The following is a 20,795-nucleotide window of genomic DNA, read 5'->3' as shown; positions in this document are numbered from 1 at the left end:
AAAAAATTAAGCAGCAACCCAAACAAAGCAGAAAAACTGGCCCTCAAATCCCTAAAAAATAACCGTGACATTATCACAAAAGCAGATAAAGGGAATGCCACTGTTGTTTTAAATCGGACAACCTACATGGAAAAAATGAACCATTTGGTATCGAACCACAACACCTACCAAATGGTAAATTACAAACCCCACAATGCAACAAAAAGAAAACTACTTAAATCATTTAATACGTGGCCAGAAGAAACAATTAAAAAATTAATACTTCAGTATACCCACGCACCCAGAATTTATGGCCTGCCAAAAGTACACAAAACAGACACACCATTACGTCCAATTGTGGAAGGAATCGACAGCCCGAATTACCACTTAGCCAAAAAATTAGCAGCCACACTCAACGAATTGGTTAGTCATTCCCCTTCCTACATAAAAAATACACAACATTTCATAAACAAAATTAAAAACATTATACTCAACGACCAAGATCTATTAGTAAGCTTTGACATAACTTCCCTTTTCACCAATGTTCCAATCAATGATACTATCTTGCTCTTACAGAACACATTTTCACATGACATCACGGCCCTCTCTGCCCACATACTCCGCTCTGGATATTTCGTGTTGCAAAACAATTTTTACCTTCAAAAAGTAGGTACAGCCATGGGCTTACCACTTTCCCCCCCAATAGCGAACTTTTGTATGGAAGACTTTGAGCAGCGAGCTCTAGAGTCGGCATGCCTAAAGCCCAAAATTTGGCTCAGATACATCGATGATATTTTCACCATTTGGCCCCACGGCCGTGAAGCACCAAATACATGCCTTAGCCACCTGAACAAACAACACAAACGCATCCAATTCACTATTGAAATAGAAAAAAACAACTCTCTTCTGTTCCTAGACACACTCGTCACATGTCTTCCTTCAGGCTCTCTCTCCTCAGTTTACTGCAAACCTACACACACAGGCCAATACATACACAAAACTTCTTATCACCACCCAACACAAAAACTAGGGGTCATAAGCACCCTTAAACACAGAGTTCAAACTATTTGTTCAAATGAAGAAGCTCTTAACAATGAATATGAGACCATCAAATATACCTTTATAAAAAATGGATACAGTATAAAAACCATTCATAAGATCCTCCATAAAAGATACCACTAATAACAAAAAAGATTTCAAGAATGCTATTGCTATATATTTAGCAATATATATATATATATTGCTAATGCCTCTTTACCATATGTTAGAGGCATTTCCGAAAAAATAGAACACTACACAAATACAACATCAAAACCACCTTTAAACCCCCGACAAAATTATGACAACTACTCAGTTCTTCCAAGGAGCCTCTGCCACACCTAGCCCACCCAGGGGTTTACAAAATACAATGCACTGTAACATACCATGCATAGGGGAAACAGGGCAAACCATCCCAATCAGGAAGATGAACACAAACGACACATAAAATACCTCCATTTTGGAAAAAACCGGCCTTTCTGACCACGCACTCCAAACATACCACAGAATTGATTGGAAAGGTACCAAGTCCCTACACCGCACCAAAACCTGGTTTGAGCAGAAATTCAAGGAAGCTTGTGAAATGCTCAAACATGATCTGAATCTGAATAAAAATGATGGTTTAACCATTCCAAGAATGTGGAGGACCCATCTGCAACCTTCATAGCAACCACAAGGAAAAATCTCAATACAAGAAGTCTTGGTGAAGTGTTTTTTTTTCCTCCTGAACATTCAATAGCAACCTGTACAAATCCAGAAGATAATCGTAATATAACAATATGAACTGTATAATTCCAGAAGAATCCTAGTACGTGAGGATTTTAGCAGAGTTCATTGCAGTTTTTTTTTTTTTTTTTATCACTAGAGGGTAGGCTAAGAAAAAAGATTAGTTAACCACGTAGTTGTAATTTCCCTGTATAGAATGCAACAGCATGTAGCTTGGTTCTTATACATATGTATCCTTCTGATGATGACCTCAATACAGGGGTCGAAATGTCAAGTTATTATTTTATTATTAATCAGTAAAATAATCTTTTCAACACGTGTGTTTTGTGTCCCTAAATTTATAAATATGAATACTATATGACCAAGTCCAAGGAATAGCCAGTTCAACTGAACACTCTTTCAGCATCTGTTGCTGATATCCCATCTGTCCCTATTGCAGAATTTTTATTCAGTTTGTGCTACAGCTCTGATATCTCCTTCTGATATACCTGAGTTTCTTCATCTGGTGAAGAGGCAGCAGTGAGCTCAATGTTGCATACACCAGGTTGATAGCTTTTAGCAAAATGGGCACTCATTAATTGAACAACCTCTTCTGCATCTGTCACCCTCACACCATCTGCATTCAGGAGAGTTATTATTTCATATTCATCATCATCAAATTCCTAATATATACCCTCATGGGGTGTACTTGATAATTACAATAGCACTACATGAAAAAGTTACACCACTACTAACTTCTGATCAGCAATTTTCCTACAGATTACCTCTGTTATCTGTCAATATCCCAATGTTTTCAGATCTTATATTTCTGTCTTTTAAAATGCTTTTTGCTGTTTAGTTTTTCTCCTTTTATCAATCCATCTATATCTTGTCTTCCTCTGGGTCTTATTTTCTGCCAACCTGACAAAGAACACTTGTTTTGCTAATCTTTTTCTCTCCCATTCTGTTTAAGTGACTATACCACCAGAGATCAGTTCTACTAACACATTCCTGAATGCTAACAATGGCAAGTTCTTTCCTAATATTTTCATTTTTATTATGATACTGCCATTGATACCATTTGTTCATTCCACTACTTTCATATCAATGTCTCCAGTCTTTGATAAAGTATTTTATTTCTAAAATCTTTTATTTGAGCTCTCAGATCCATTTAAAACTGCTTTGAACACTGTCTTGTATACAACTAATTAAGTGTTTTGACTAATTTCTTGCTTATTCCATATAAATTTATTCAGCTGACTTTCTATCACATCTTTACTAATTCTGTTGTCTTTTTCCATATTTAATTTACCATCATCACTAAACATTGTACCTAAATAGCTGAAATGTTTTACTTGTTCTGTATGTTCACCATTCAGGATAGGATACAGTTGATGTTTTCAATGTTCCTGCCTATTTTCATTGTTTTTGTCTTTTTATTCTGATTTTATACCAAATTTATTACAACAATTGTTTAATTTAATCAGGGAATCTTGGCAGACTTGTGTGAGATTTATTCACAAGTATAGTATAATTTGCATAAAGTAAAAAGCTAAGATTAACATCACTAATTTTGATCTCAGATTTTATACTACTTTCCTTCAAAAAATGATCTATATAGATAATTAATAACAGTGGACATAATGTGCATCCTTGTCACACACTTGATTTTACCTCAAACCATCTTCCCATGCCTCTTTCAGGTCTTTCTAACTGCTGATTTACAACTTAATAGAGACTCCTTAGCTCATTCAGTATAGATGAAGCCCTTTGGTCGGAAAGACCTGGGTTCAATTCCCTTCAGTGATGTGAGGAATTTTTATCTGGTCTCTTTCGACTAAAGGTGTTAATTGGGGGTAGGGGGTTTTTTCACCTAGAAACTCGTGTTTTTTGTCTCCCTGAACAGGCAAACCAGCCATATGTCGGTCCCGAGCCCGGATAAAATTGTGGGGTTGGGGGGAAAACAGTGGTGAACCCCCGTAAAAATCTCACCAGGAATACGTTGTAGGCAATGCCTACAAAGTCACCTATGGTCTGAAACGACTAAAAGGGAACACTATTGATATAATGTCCTATTTACACCATATAACTGTAGTTTGAAGAGTTTTCCACTTGGCACCTTGTCATATATCTTTTACACAACAAATCTTAAATACAAATCCTTGTTATATCCCAAGATTTCTCAGTTATTTGTCTTAAAGTGAAAATCTGAAACTGGCAACCTCTATTTGTCCTGAATCCAGCTTGTTCTTTACCAAGCTTTCCTCCCACAATTTTTCTTAGCCATTTCTTTCTTTCTTTTTTTTCCTTCTTTTTATATTGAGCCAATACATGAGAGGTTGGTTAATCAACCTATACTATGTTAGTACCATGTATGGGTAGTGGGTTGGGAAAGAAGAAACTTGTTTACATTTAATTGAAATGCCTGTATGTTGTATTTCATTGGGAAACACATCAGGGGGAAGAATGGTCCACAATATAGCAGTATCTTATCAAGGATGAAGGAGGAGGAAAAGAAAAAATGTTCTGTGAGTTTCACAGTGTACTGTGAAGGAATGTTGGGCAGTAGCTGTATGTGTTTCAACAGACTTAGTACTGAGTGGAAAAATTGTTGATGCTATTTCATATGAACATTTGCCATGGAAATATTTATAAGAATACACATAATGCAGAAATCAAATACCGCTGTGAAAGAGGGAAGAGTGAGTTGGTAAGAGATGGGTTATTAATCAATCTGATTGCTTTCCTCCATGCTGTGCCAAGCATTTTGAGGGAGTCTTAGGGTTGTAACTGCAAATATGAGAGAAATATTCAATTGCTTTGTATAAGGTTAACAGCTGTTCAGAGGTGAAGGAATGTCTTGAGTGAAAGAGAAATCCTAGTTTTTTAGAAACTGAGGATTCACTGGTTGTGATGTGTTTATACCAGGAAAGGCTTGATGTCAGGGTGACACCAAGAAGAGAAATCTCATCTTCTCTGGAAATTTGAGTGTGGTCAAAAATATACTAGGAGAAAATAATTCTTTTTTGTGAGAAATAAGACATAACTTGGTTTTACTAGCATTCAAATTAATGAGGCTGTCTGAACCCCATTAGAGAATGGCTTGGAAATCACAATCGAGGGCAGTGGTAGTTGATCTGTAGGTTGAGGTGAGCTGTGTAGAGTAAGGGTTATCAAATGACAGAAAGGAGTGTAATGTACTGTCATCTGCAAAAGGGTATATTGGGTTGGAGGTCAACTGAAGTAGGTCATTGATATATATATAAGGAAGAGGGTTGGTGTGAGAACAGAACCTTGTGGAACCCCAGCATTAATTTAAATGGTGAGAGGGTAAGGAACCATTAACGAACACACACATTTGTATTCTCAAGTATACTTGCATAAATCTTACCAGAAGCACTCAGTAGGGAAAAACTGGATGTAATTCTCACATCCAGTTTTATTTCCCTTTTTGTAGATGGTACTATGCAAGCTCTGCTCATCATCTGGAATTCAACCCTCTGAACAAGCCTTCTGAATTATGAAATGCAGCCTCTGGAAAACTGTTATACCTACATATTTGTCTGAATTTCATCTATTCCAGCTGCCTTTTCAAATTTTAGATTTTTGCTGATTTTTCTACTTCAAGTATATTATACTCGATTCTTCGAGTATAATTTCCTGTTTTGTAGTTAAGCATGTAACCTTTTCTGAATGGAATATTCATAAACCTAGTCACTTCCCAAGTGAGTACCACATGATCCCTGTCACCAGAGGCAGAGTAGTTAGAATCTTTAACTTAAACACCCTCTGATGTTATAATCAGATGTAACACTCTTTGACCTTGTGGGCATTGTCTCACAACAGCTCAATAAATTCAGTTTTATTCTTCTCATGCGATTATACTGATACCCAATCATTGTTTGGATAATTAAAGTCCCCCATTATTATTATTACACCCTCCATGAAGTCAACATAGGAGGTTCATTCAACTGACAACATATTTATTATATAGAATTTTAAAATCCTTAACATTCCTTGAATTATGATTACTCTATTTGCAACAATTGTCTTTATTTGGTGATGCATTTCTTCATCACTAACAACTGATCCACCAGGATCAGTTGTTAGTGATGAAGAAATGCATCACCAAAAAAAAGGTCTGTAACAACATCCCAGTATTTATTTGAACTTGTTAGATTCCACCTCACACCATTTGGCTTCACGCTCACTGCCACATGGAAAACTGTTACTAGTACTACAATCATAGGTCTCAACACTAACTGAATTCGAGTCATCCAATATCATTAGTAGCATGCCCATTCCATGGGCATGCTACTAATGATATTGGATGACTTGAAATATAGACAGGATAGACTCCTATCCTGTCTATCCTTCCTAAAAATACTATACCCTTTACATTTGATATCAGTTGACATGTTTTTATGATTCTGATAGCCCGGTCTCAGTAATGCCTACAATCTTTAGTCCCAAGATATTGACCAAGGCAACAAACTCTACCCCTTTGTTTCTGATGCCCCTAGCATTCATTTGCAGACATATTAAGTTACCCATGTTATTATTATGATGATTATTATTAGACACCTCCATGGAGTCCAAAGACTCATCGAGAGAGGGCACCTGCTCTACAACTCTGTCTCTGCCACTCAATCCACCAACTGACCACAACTACACCAACGCAATCTACCGCTGACCACCACCACCATTATTTCCAAAGATAATCACAAACATCCATGCCCACAGCGGGATTTGAATGTGCAGTGTTTTGGCTGGAGAGAAGATGCGCTAACCACAGGAAATTATACTTGAAGAATCTATACTTAAAGTAGAAAAAGTCAGCAAAAATCTAAAATTTAAAAAGGCAGCTGGAATAGATGAAATTCAGACAGAAATGTTCAAATATGTATATAACAGTTTTCCGGTAGCTGCATTTCATAATTCAGAAGGCTTGTTTGCCATCATAGCCTTCTTCTTAATTCATTTTTATCACATCGAAGTAATATACTTATGATTTTTCACTTTCTTACTCTTCACTCTTGCTTCTTCCAACAACTCTTGCATATCCTCTCTCATACTGAACTTATTGCTAGTTGAGTTGTTAGTACTTGAAATTATAACTCGCTCATCAACATCATGTTTTTATGATAGTTGCCATACCAAATAATATCCTTTTTATCAGGGTTATACATTTTCATGTATAACCTACTTATTCTCAACTTCTTTGCTGCTCTTTTACCATTACTTTTCTTGTGCATTTTTTGGTGCTATTTTAAACTATATTTAATATTGCAATATCTGAATAAAAATGTTTTAAACTAAATATACTAAAAACACAAAAACGTACACTGATATACTATAAAACACTAATTTTCTAAGAGAAAAGTACAATAAAACTGATAAAAATCACCAATTTTACAAGAGCACTAAATTCATCACCCAGTCACAATGTAGCCTCGAATCCAATCAGATTTGATGAACCCATATCAGGCTGGATATAGCTAATATGCTAAAACTAGCGAAACCACCAAAATGCAACCTCTCCCAAACTTGGAAGACAGAAATTCCTGAAACAAGGAATTTCAGGTTATTCAAAATGATGGGCAACTGAAGAATAGTAATTATGAAAGCAGATAAGTGAAATGCCACTGTAGAAAAACTATAATTATACTAGTAAACTATTCTTACTTAAGACAAGTTTTTAATGGCACTTGTGGCATAATAAAGTTTATTAGACACATGTATTCATGAGAATATAATAATAATATTACTGCAAATATTTCAACCAGAAACTAACTGGTCCATCAGTGCATCAGCATAATCATAAGGGGAAGCTAGAAAAGAGAATGTTTATCCTATTTACAAAGATGAGCTACATGCCAAAATGCCACCTAGCAGGTGGTTAAAATAAAATAAGATTATAATTAAGGCCCACATTTAAAATTAAGTTATTTGAATTTAATTTAGATAATGAAATGAATGACATAGCATTATGTTAAATTTAAAAAAATAGTTAAATTAAAATAGGTAGGAAGCACTATTGCTTGCTATTTATGAGGATGACGCTTTCTCAAATTTTGTAAAGTTTGTGGAAGTGAATGAATGTTCAGATATTCATTCCATATGTTTTATTTCCAGATTTACCTTAGCTGGTTTTTGATTTTGAACAAGTGAGTTAAAGTTATAGTTGAGAATAAGTTTGTTTTTATTTTAAGATTGTTTGAGAAAATGCCTAGATAAGTCTAAAACCAAGTTGAAAAGATCAGTGTTTAAGTTATTGTCTCTTGAAGAAAGGTGTCCCGAATATTGAGAATGAGATCATGTTTTTTGTCTTGTAGTTGATTGCATATGAGTACATGGCTAGTGCTGACATAAATTTGCAGAGCATCCATCATTCTCATAGTTATTTTAAATTTAGCGAAGTTAGGAATTATCTTTACATCACCTCGTTGTTTTAAAAAGGAAATCTTCACTCATAGCTTACCTTTTGGAACAGAAAGTTTGCCGAGTTTATTGGTCTTTTTTTGGTCATTTCTTCCCCATGAAGGATAATTGCATAAGTCTTTAATGCCGTTTGTGGTATATACAAGAATATAATAATTTTATTACTGCAGATATCCAGAAATGTTAGTTTCTGGTTAAAAGTTACATTAGTTTCTGGTGTTCTAGCTTTGCTCTAGAACAAACAATGTTAATCCTATTTGCAGAGCTGAGCCACGTGCTGGCATGCCACCTAGTGGGTAGGTACAATAAAATAAGATTACAGTTAAAGTCCAAATTCAAAATTAAGTGATTTGAAATAAAATAAAATTTAGATAATGAAACGAATGACAGCATTATATTAAATTTTAAAAAATAATTAATTGAAATACTGGAGGTGGGTGTAAAGCACTACTACTTGCCATTTATGAGGATGAGATTCCCAAATCTTGGCAGTAGAGAGGCCGTCATGCTGATTTAAATTTGGGTGGTTTAGAAGTGCTTCAGACTCTCTTTAAATAACTGCTCAAATCTAAACCTGCATGGATGTAAAAGGGGATTATTGGACTATAGGATATTGTGGTCAGTGTCCAGTACATACTGATGAGGCCAGATTTTTCAGGTTTATTGTTGTTGATGTAAGACTGGGATTCTTCGAGGCGTTTTTCAACAGATTATCCAGTTTGTTGATAGTTTTGCAGATAGTAACAAAGTGGAGATTTTTTGATAGGAAAAAATGTAGGAACTAATTTGTGACTTTTCAGAATCTTAGCAGTCACCTCAAAGGTGCATGTGATGTATGGGACTTTTTATGGCCTACGAAAATTTCAAACTCAACAAAATCTCCACCTTCATACCCTGAAAGATAAACAGCTTCCTCCTCTCCATCACTGGTGTTAATCAGATTCAATGTGAGTGCTTCCAAACGTATTTTGGAAAAACAGGATATTCTGTTGAAATATGAATACAAGAACACCAATCTTAGTTAAACAATGATAAATTCTTGTAGAAGATATTGTATGTTGGTTAGACATAATTTTTTAGGAAATGACAACGTAAACTATATTATTAATTATAAAAACTTTAATAACTACCTATATTTTGGCAATGTTATATTGCCATCTTCAGGCAGTGCATGCAGGCATTAACACTAAGCAAATGAAGCTAAAAACAAGCAACTGAAGTCGGTCCTAGAGTACTAAAGGTGTCCCCCTAGTGGTCTAAATTGAATTGTCTTGGTAGTTGGGCTGATGACCTTAGAATGTAAACTTCCCAAATTTGGAGCAGTCTCATGCACCCAACTTTGTCGAGTTTTGGGAAGTTTTTCAGAGGTGAAGTTGATTCAAGGAATAATCTTTCATACTTGTACTTGCTGTGGTGTACTAAAGTGACCGTCTTCCGGCATATTATGTGGTGGATGTCCAATGCATGGTCAGCAAGTCCTGAGTGGTTGTATGGAACCAGATGTACTCCCTGGTTTCGGATATTCTGGTATTGGCTGTCCTGTCTGTTTGGCCATAGTAGGACAGTTTGCAACTGCAAGGGACCTGGTATATTTATATTCCAGGTAGGTCTAGGGGAAGTGGTTGGTCTTTGGTGGAGTGGATAAGAGATAAGAATTTCTTATGTGGTTTGTAACTAGTTGTGAGGTCATATATTCTTAGGATTTTTGTTAGTTTTTCAGATGTACCCCGGATATCTGGACTAGTGATAGATTTAGAGTAATCTCTGTTATGAAGGGGATGCAGGGTTGTGGTTAACTGGTTTTAAAAATGTTTGGGTGCCATTGCCATTGGCTAAGAAGGTGTTAAGGATATAGTTAAGTTTATTAGTTAGGGCGTTGTTATCTGAACTGATTATTTCTGACCTGTTATATAGGGTTTTATAATTCCGTATTGTTGTGAGGGGGGGGTGACTACTGGTGAATGTATCTACTTGTATGTGTAAGTTTTCTGTAAACAGAGTGAGCCAGGGATCCATCAGACTGGCATATAATTGGAGTGTCTAGGAAAGGGACACTGTTGTTGTTTTCCTTTTCCAAGGTAAACTGAATCCTGAGGTGTTAATTGTTTAAGTGTGTTGAGAAATTGTGGAGTGTATCTAGCCATGTGGCCAAATAGCCAACTCATCGTCCACATAGCATAGCCAAACAGTGGGTTTATGTGAGGCAGAGTTTAAGCCTTTTTCTTCAAAGGTCTCCATAAAGAAGTTGGCCAGGAGTGGAGACAGTGGAGAATCCATTTCTGTCCCCTCTATCTGTTTGTAGAATTTTCCTTGCCAAACGAAATAGCCCGAGTTCATGGTGAACTGAAATAGGCTGAGATATTGGGAGGAAATTTGGCTTAGATGAGATTTGAGCTATCTTTAAGTTGGACATTGGTGAATAAGGAGACATCAAGACTGACCATTATGTCAGTGTGTTGGAGTGAGAGGTGTTCTATAGTGGCTTTAAAGTGGCTGAATTTTTTTTTGTGTGTGAAGGTTTGTTGCCAGTATATTGTCTGAACACTTTGGCTAAATATTTGCCTAATTTGTATGTGGAGGAATCAATGCCATCACAATGGGTCATAATGGTACATTTTGCTTTTGGACTTTTGATAGTCCATATATCTGGAGGGGGGGGAAACAGTCTAGAGTTAAAAGGTTTTAGTCTGTTAGTCACTTCCATTGACCAAGAGGTAACCTTCTTAAGGAGCCTATGGGGTGTTCTGATTTGGCAGCTGATGGGATCATATTCTATAAGGAGGGAGGTAGACTGATCTAAAAGTAAAAAGGCAAGCTTACCTGTGTTGTCTCTGTTTAGTTTAGAACCACAGTGGCATTTCCCATATTCCCTTATATAATAAGGGAAATGCCACTGTGTTTCTAAACTAAACAGAGACTACACAGATAAGCTTGCCTTTTTACTTTTAGATCGTTCTACTTCCATCTCTATAGAATATGATTCCACCAGTGCTCACACAATATACTGGCAACACATCTTCACACATAAAAAACTCAGTCCACTTTAAAGCTAGCATAGAAAACCTCTTGCTCCGACACACTGACATATGGTCAATTTTGATGTCTCCTCCTTATTCACCAATGTCCCATCTCAAAGATAGCTTAGACCCCATCCATGCCAAATTTCCTCCTGATATCTTAGTCCTATTTCAGTTCACCATGAAGAACATAAGCTATTTTGTTTGGCAAGGAAAATTCTACAAACAAATAGAGGGAATTGCCATGTGTTCTCTACCCCTGGCTAACTCTATAAAGAAGTTGGCTAGAGGTGGAGAACCCATGGCTGTTCCCTCTATCTGTTTGTAGAATTTTCCCTCAAAAGTGGAGACCTACCTTTGAAGAAAAAGCCTTAAACTCTGTCCCTCATAAACCCACTGTTTGGTGAGTTTACGAGGGGCAGAGTAAAACCACCTTCTTAGCCAATGGCTGCAGCACCCAAAAAATTTTAAAACCAGTTAACCACAACCCTGCTCCCCTTTCATAACAGAAATTACTCTAAATCTATCACCAGTCCAGATCCGGGGTACATCTGAAAAACTAACAAAAATCCTAAGAAAATATGACCTCACAACTAGTTTCAAACCACATAAGAAATTCTCATCTCTTATCCACTCCACCAAAGACCAACCACTCTCCCTAGATCTATCTGGAGTATACCAGGTTCCTTGCAGTTGCAAACTCCTACTATGGCCAAACAGACAGGACAGCTAATATCAGGATATCCGTATACAAGGACTGTATCCGGCTCCACCAATACAGCCACTCAGGACTTCCTGACTATGCATTGGACACCCACCACAGAATATGCTTGAAGAAGGCAATTTTAGTACACTGCAGCAGGTAAACTACAAAAGATTATTCCTTGAATCAGCCTCAGCTCTGAAAAACTTTCCAAACCTCAACAAATTTCAGTGCATGAGACTGCCCCAAATTTGGGAAACTTACATTCTAAGGTCATTAGCCTAACTGCCAAGGCCACTCAATTTAGCCCACTAGGGCCCACTCCAGTTGACTTTCTTCATCCTCAAGTGCTTAGTGTTAGTACCTGCATGCACATATCATTGTTTTGTGATCCCTGAAGATGGTAATGTAACATTGCTGGTATATAAATAGTTATTAATTAAAGTTTTTATAATTAATAGTATAGTTTGCATTGTCATTTCCTAAAAAATTAGAAGTATAACAACAATAAACCTGAAAAATCTGGTCTCGTCAGCATGTAGTTGACACTGGCAACAATATCCTATGGCTTATATTCACCTTTTTACATCTGTGCAGATTTAGGTTTGAGCAGTTATTTAAAGAGAATGCTTCTAAACTGTCCAAATTTAAATCAGAATGACTGCCTCTCTTCTGTCAAGATTTGGGAATCTCATCCTCATAAATGGCAAGTAGTGCTTTCCACCCTTCCTTAATATTTTAATTATTTTTTAAAATTTAATATAATGCTGTCATCCATTTCATTATCTGAATATGTCACTGGTAATTAAGAAAAATTATGTAATTGTTTGTATTTTTAAATTTGTAAAGTAGTAATTATGTTGCAGTTTACATTAATCAGATACAAACTTTTGCATATAACTGGCTCATATGAGGAAAAGAATAGGCATAAATGGAAATAGATTTGTTTCAGCAAAATAAATATCCATTAATTTACATATGTGATATTATGGGTGGTGCAATAAATTCCTGTGGTAGAGAATGAATTACATGTCATTTTATAACCTATAGTTATGCATTTACAAATTTATGGTGGACCTTTGTTTTGGTAAAATAAAAGTGAGGAACATTTTGTTTTGCAAAAAATCACTAACAAATAATAAATAGCTTTTGTGTATATTATTAGCTTATTAACAACTGCAAGGTGAGGCAAACTCGTTAAATTGTATTCCAGTATGATCACATAATTTGTCTTAGGTATGATGTCAGTTTGCATTTATGTTGTTGAGCTCTTTATGAACAAATCAATGTGTATAAGATTTTTTTGGAGGCTACCAGATACATTCCTTCATATTTATATATATATATATATTTACTGCTCAAAACAATTAGGGGAATATTTTGGTGTTCACACTAAAATGTGTAATTTGTTAAATTTGTAATAAATATCGATTATTTAAACAATATCTCATCAGTTACACCCTATCCATAAATAAGAAATATTTATTCATATATAAAGTACACAATAGTTATAATTATTTGCAGAAATTTATAATTATCCAACAGAAACTAAAATATCATCTAATTGTTTTGAACAGTATATGTTATATTTAAATATTACATGACTGGAAGCTGAGAGATAAAAAATAAAACAATCTCACTAGTAAAAATTATCACTGAAATGAATAAATTTTTCCAAAATGACAGAAATGAAATCTTACTTTGCTTGATCAGTTACACCCAGCCAATAACACCTATGCCACTCTGGTATTGTAATGCTATATTCTTTCATTCAAACTGACAGTTAAGATTACCTTTTGAATACTTTCAGAAAAATAGACCTTTGAAATCAACGTTCTTAAAAATTTGTAAATTGTGATAGACAAGAATTTACATTCTTGTTTCAGTTCTTAATAAGAACAAATGGTGATTGAAGAATTCTGGGGGTAGGTGGGGGGGTTGAACTGTAAAATACTTTTGTCCAAATTGAGAAATTAAATCGTTTTCATACATGATGAAGTAAGTTAACTCTCATAGTTAGTAAATTTGTAGGAATTGAAAAAGAATTTGTTATAGTAGAAGGTTTACTGTACTGAATTTCTTTTAGTATATGTTGATACTGTCGGATTTTGGAGAAATAGATTATTATATTAAGTTCAATGTAAAAGTTTTATGAGAGTTCAGAGTTGATTATAACAAGAATTCTCTCATTTAAATTGTTGCCGATATGTTCTTTCAGAGTAGCATTTATCAAAAAAATGATTTTAGCATGACAGATGATAAGAACCTTTATATCAGGCAGGAAAAAATGAAGAAAATAATGCAGAACATAATATAGAAGTTTCCTGTACCAAAGATTCATCTGATATGCTGAACACAATGATGTTACAGTCAGGAAGTGAATCCTGCAGAAGAATAATTCCACATCAATCTCAGCTTACTGGTAAGCTAAGTGAAACTTTTTTTACTAAAAGTAGCTAATATTTCTGTATGATAGTATTTTTTACAAAAATAGTATTTCTTAAGTTATTATTACAAGCAGCTTAATGGGCCTCCTTTCCTTATATTTTACTGATGGCAGTATTACTAACATATGCAGGAAAGTGGGCGGGGGGGAATTCACCCTATTCCCCAGATTTGGACGGTACCGTTCCATTAAATGAAAGTATGTTTAAAATTATATGAGAATGGTCTGAAAGGTTCTCGAGATCGACTATAGATGGCAATACTATCAGCAAGATTTTTTTTTCTAAGTTGGTATATCTATCATAAGCATCCATGTGAAATTGCAAGTCATTCTATCAAGTAGTTTGTTTTATACAGCTGTCTGAAGCAAAAGTGTTGTCTGTATCTCTTGAAATGAATCAAATCGAGTATCGTATTGTTATAAAATTCTTTGTAAAAGAAGGTCAAATGCTAAAAGAAAATCATTCAAAGTTCATAAAAGTTTATGGGCACTCTTCTTCTTCATTTTTGACAATTAAGAAATGGGCTGCTGTTTAAACGTGGCCATACTAGCTTTGAAGATGATACACGTGAAGGACATCCAAAAAGTGTAACAACATCAGAAATCATTGATCAAGTGCACGATATGGTATTGGATGACCGGCAAGTCAAAGTGCATGAAATTGTTGAGACTATAGGCATTTCAAAAGAACATGCAGGATATATTTTGCATGTCGATTTATTACTGTGGATGAGACTTGGATTCACCATTACATACCAGAATCCAAACAGCAGTCAAAACAGTGGACAGAAGCCGGTTGTTCAGTGCCAAAGAAGAAAAACTCGGTTCCATCAGCAAGAAAGGTCATGGCATTGACGTTTTGGGATGCTAAAGGCATTTTGTTTATTAATTATCTTGAGAAGGATAAAACAATAACCAGGGAATATTATTCTGATCTTTTAACCAGACTAGATGAAAAAATTCGTGAGAAAAGACCCAGTTTGCAGAGAAAAAAAAATCATCTTTCATCAGGACAGTGCACCTGCCCACAAAGGTGTTTTGACATTGGGAAAATTAAGGGTTCTGCACTATGAATTGTTGCAACATCCACCTTATTCCCCAGATTGGCTCTCTCTGACTTCTATCTCTTCCCAAAACTAAAACTCTTCATCACTGGTCAGCATTTTTCTTCGAATCAAGAGGTGATTGCAGCTGTAGAGAGGTATTTTGCAGATCTTACTGAGCACCATTACAGGGATGGGATAATGGTACTGGAGCATCACTGGAATAAATGTATTATCTTAAGGGAGATTATATTGAAAAATAAAAATAATTTTGAAATTATAAATTCGTTTTTTCATTGTTAAGCTGAGATCTTTTCAGACCACCCCCGTATATATCTATATGAAGAACTTTATATTGACTCAGATACATGTATGATACTTAAGTCAGAAATTATGCATATAGGAATTAGATGGATGAGTAATATCATTAAGCATGAGCTGCAGAAAAAGAAAATACTGTGTAGGATATATAAAGAGAAAGGTTACCACAAACTCATGAACAGTACAAGGCTCAAGAAAGAAAGGCAAAATCAGATATTGAGAAGAATTTAGCTGAGCAGGCCAAAGGAAATCCAAAAGAGTCTTTCATTATGTGGCAAGGAAGAGGAAGAATGACTATGGAAGATTAACCTTAATGAGTGATGATGGTCACGAGGTACGGATCCCAGACGTCCCGTTGTCCTGAGAAAACTCTTCGGGACAGCTTTTTGTTCTGTATTTTAGAGTTCAAGACTGAATAACAAAATCATTAAGTTACAATTTCTATTCTATTACAAACATCGCTCTCCGTCATTACAGGGAACTGTAGACGTGTTGTTATTTTCTCAAGGCGAGTAATGGCAACACTGTAACAACAGTGATAAGTTCATTAGAACAGTGTGCATGTGCATTGACATTTTGGTGTGTGCCGTAATATTGGCTCAGCTTTAAATAGCACGGAACGGTCCGCTTAGCCCACTCCATTTTAGAAGCTTGCTCCTATAGAAACAGGTTAGTGCATGCAGAGTATTAATTACTGTACGGCTGCTGTTAAAATGTATGGTTTTTCAATTCTCCTGTGACCCTATTGAACGTTGAAAATGCCGAAAATGAAGTGTGATAAAGTGGAGTGTATGGTTTGTGGTGGCTTGTTTAGCGTCGAGCATGGTGAGAAAAATACGGGACACTTATGACTCATAAGTGTCCCATATATTTTTCCAATGTATCTGGGATCCCTATCACGAGGAGACAGAAGTGGATAAAATAGTTGAGTTACTGAGCAACCACTTTTCAAGCATATATCATCCTAGTGAGGTTACTGCTTTAACCTTTGTGAGAGACACTAATGTGGGAATAGAGGTGGATGAATTGGAGGTTCATTGGATATTGCAGAATCTCAATGTAAATACAGCTGTGGGATTAGATGGGATATCAGCTAGGGTGAAAATGTGCAAGGGAACTGGTAATGCCATTGATTAGGCTCTTTAATTTAAAAGTCTCAGCTCTGGCAGAGTTCCAAAACAGTGGAAAGAGGGCAAAATAATTCCTTTGCATAAAGGAAGTTTTAAGACTGCTGTACCAAATTATAGACCAATCAGTATCTCAGGCATGGTGGTAAAAGTAGTAGAACAATTGATAAAAACAGGAATTCAAGAATGGGTAGATAAAAATATGATACTGTATGAGGATCGGTCATGCCTTAGTAATTTACTAACTTTTTATAATAGAGTAACGGCTGAGTTGGATAAAGGAAATGGCTACACAATGATTTTACTGGATTTTGCGACATTTGACAGACTATCACATGGAAATCTTATGCAAATTAGAACAATTGGGAATAAATATGACACTGGTTAAGTGGATAAGATGGTGGCTGCTGGAAAGATATCAAAAAGTGGTATATGGAGGGGCAGAATCGAGGTGAAAACAGGTGACTAATGGTGTGCCATAAGGTTCAGTGCTGGGATTACTACTATTGTTTAATTTGTACATAAATGATATAGGAAATATTCAGTTGTTTGCTGATTATGTGAATTAGGTAGAGTAATAGCTAATCAAGGCGATGTGGAGAGCTTACAGGATGATTTAAATAGGCTGTCAGTATTGGCAAAAGATAATGGGTGTCAGTTCAATGTTGAGAAGTGTAAAGTTATGCATTTTGGGATAAATAGATTACAAGCCATGTATCACATTGATGGCATTGTACTCCAGGAAAAGATAAGCTAGATATTTAGGGGTGGTGGTAGACAGAGTTAAAGTTTAGAGGACAAACAAACAATGGAATATGTGCTGCAGGTAATCAAGTACATACCTCCAAATCTATTGATAGATAAGATGGATATCTCTGTCCTCCTTCCAACATTCACAAATGCACAAGATAAAATAATATACCTAGCACTATAGAAGAAGTTCAGTTTGACAACATCTTGGATATTTTTTCCGAGGACAAAGAAATAAACAGTCCACAATTCTCCAAAAAGGGGGGGAGGGGGATCCATTGAAATCACCTAACAACATTAAAAGCCAGATGACATAACCTAAAATAAATAACGAAAACATAAAAGTATAAACCAATATGTTTTTTCCTACAGGAAACATACCTGAAGCCTCGTGACAATCAGGATTACAAAATGTAACCATCATTCTTAAGGACAGTACACAAGATGTACTTTCCCATGACAGAGTTGCCATTCTTGTGGACATCCATAGCCCCTTCCAGCAAGTCCCACTTAATACAAACATAGAGGCAGTTGCCATCTCTCTCAGATCTCTTATCTTATGCTGCATCTACTTACCACCTGCTGTAATTATCTCCCAGGATACCTTCATGACATCATAATGCAGTTACCATTTATTTTACTTTTAATGAATAATTTTAATAGACACAACAGTCTGTAGGATTGGACCCAAACTAAAGAAGAACATTTGTTTAAAACCATAATCTTCATTAACTTCCTCATGAACACAGGAAGCAATACTTTCTTCTATATGCCTACCCAGATATTCACTACCATTGAATTAACTGCTCACGTTGACTTAATTGCTTACCAAACTTGATTTCATGCATACAGTATTTAAGTGGGAGATATTGGTGATAACATATTTGGGAGTGATCATTTCCATGTGATGTCCACCTTTTTTTTTTCATCAGCAACCATGTACTACATATCACAAAAAATAATTGAGCAAGCTGACTGTTGATTGAACAAGCAACCTTGTCTTCCTAAACAGAATTCGATTTTGCTACAATGAGCTCATTTCCTGTGAGGGATGCAGTCAATCATGTATTACACAAGCTGTCACTGCAATTCCTAAAACATCTCATCATTTTCGACTTTTCTCTAATTGGTAGTGGAACACTGATTTTCAAGGAAACTCAGAAGAAAGCTTGCAGTATATTCTGCAGCTACTCCAAAAGTATGATCCTTGAGCATAATGGATGTACAGTTTCTGATCCAACAGGAGTTGCTAATGATATACCCATGGGGAGATTTTTGTCAAAGCATCAGCAATATTTGCTTATACTCCATAATTCCTTGACCAAAAATGTAAAGCAGAAAAACAAATTCTGTTCTTTTCGAGCAGTATAAAGAGATTACAACAGACTGTTCACAAAACAAGAAATAAAATCCTCTTTGCCTAAATGTCTCCCAACTACTGTTGGACCAGATAATATCCATTATGAAATGATCAAACATCTGTAATCAACTTCTATACCTGTTAAAGGGAATTTTTCGGTCGAATGTGCTTTCAGATACCTGGCACAAGTGATTATTATTGCGTTTCCTAAGCCTGGGAAGGATCCAAAATACCTAATAAACTATTGACCAGCTGCTTGTGTAAAATTAAAGGGGGAGGGGGGGGATGGTTAATATCTCTTGACTTTTATGGTTTCTAGAGCGAAACAACTTTTTTTTTTCAGAACACAGTCTGTCTTCTGCAAACCTCACTCAACAGCTGATCATCTAATCCAACTGGAAGAATCCATTAGAAATGCCTTCCTAAAATGTGAACACTTATTATTCGTTTTCTTGATATGGAAAAGCGTATAACACTGCCTAGAGACTCGAAATATTAAAAGCTCTACAGAATTTTGATCTCAGAGGGTGCCTCCCTCTTTCTTATCAAAAATTTTTATATAATCAAATTTTCCAATGTCAAGTGGGAACTACCCTGTCATGATTGTCCCAAGACTAGTGAGTGTCGCAAGGTTTAGTTTTAAGTGTTGCACTTTTTTGCAGTCATGGTTAATTCGATAACAGAACAACTATTCTCATCTGTAAGTAATGTCCTGTATATCAATGACTTCATCTTCTATCATTTATGTAATATCAGGTTCTTAGAATGAGTTACAGTAGGCCATTGAGCAGCTTTCAAAATGGACACTTGCAAATAGATTTTTCAGTGTTTGCAGCAGAAAATAGTGTGTACATTTTTGCCGCAGGCATGGTCTTCATGCTGACTTGAACTCAGACTAGCATAAACTTTAAACCCAGTTGAATTAGATGCCAAGTTCTTGGGACTCATACTTAACAGGAACTAAATTTCCTCCCTCACTTATGCCGGTTGATAGCTTCTGCAAAATGATGAACATCCTTCGCACCCTATCTTACACTTCTTGGGTTGTTAACAGATGTTCTTTGCTCTGATTGTGCTGTGCACTGATTAGATAAAAATGATTATGGGTTACAAGTCTATGCCACTGCCAGGGAGTACTCTGCATTGGTTGGACGCTATCCATCATCAAGCTGTAAGAATCATAACTTGAGCATTCTGAACCTTGCTGATAACTAGTCGATACATCGAGACAATGAACCACCTTTGTTGCTTTGACTTCAACAGCTGTTTCTACTATATACACTTGCAAAAATAAATCCCTGCCAGACCATATCACACCACATAGCCAACTATTTTTTGTCCATGGTGAGAGAATTTGTATAACATTCATTAGACTCCCATATATTCCCTTTGATTTGTGAACAGAAACATTCCAGAATCTTTAGATATCAGGCTAGATAACCTTTCACATGTGCCACCAAATACACTACTGCTACTACCATGACTTTCATACATACTGCAATGCAGCTTTTCTTTGTGTAATTTATCCAAACATTCCACCCCCCTACTGCTGTTGAGTAGACGCTTTCAAACCCACAGAACAGAATACTCAGATTTTTTTGCCTTTTTATGAAGACAGTTTACTGTAGGGTCTAGCTGTCTTCCCAGACAGAATATCTACTTATATTCTACTAGAATGTAGGATCTAAGTAGATATGTAGGATGGAATCTACATCAGATTCCATCACTACCAATGATGTATGATATATATACAGATTCACAAACTCTAAAGCTGCAGAAGCATCCAGGACACACTCTGTTTCATATCCAACATATCCTCTTTTAGTATGGAAGCTATATTTGGACATGCTTTGTGGTTTGGACTT

The 20,795-nt window shown here is 35.8% G+C and overlaps 1 protein-coding gene across 6 annotated transcripts in view; it reads left to right on the top strand.

Moving 5' to 3' along the window:
• Positions 1 to 20,795, top strand: part of LOC150105337 (uncharacterized) — a 409,874-nt gene that overhangs the window by 252,160 nt on the left and 136,919 nt on the right. For 5 of the 6 annotated variants that reach the window (XR_016548478.1, XM_090394715.1, XM_090394718.1 and 2 more), the window contains one exon: positions 14,161 to 14,305. Coding sequence is in view for 4 of the 6 variants with exons in the window: in XM_090394715.1 (XP_090250841.1) it covers positions 14,161 to 14,305 (145 nt within the window). In the remaining 2 variants the exon portion in view is untranslated. Of the gene's footprint in view, positions 1 to 14,160; positions 14,306 to 20,795 lie in introns of those variants that run through there. The other variant, XM_090394716.1, reaches the window with a different exon arrangement.

Source organism: Typopeltis vanoorti, chromosome 6 (genome assembly GCF_054136105.1).
Source record: "Typopeltis vanoorti isolate ZY-2024b chromosome 6, IOZ_Tvanoo_1.0, whole genome shotgun sequence".
NCBI classification, from domain to species: Eukaryota; Metazoa; Arthropoda; class Arachnida; order Uropygi; family Thelyphonidae; genus Typopeltis; species Typopeltis vanoorti.
The sequence above is the reverse complement of the archived record's forward strand: the minus strand, read 5'-3'. Positions and strand labels throughout refer to the sequence as shown.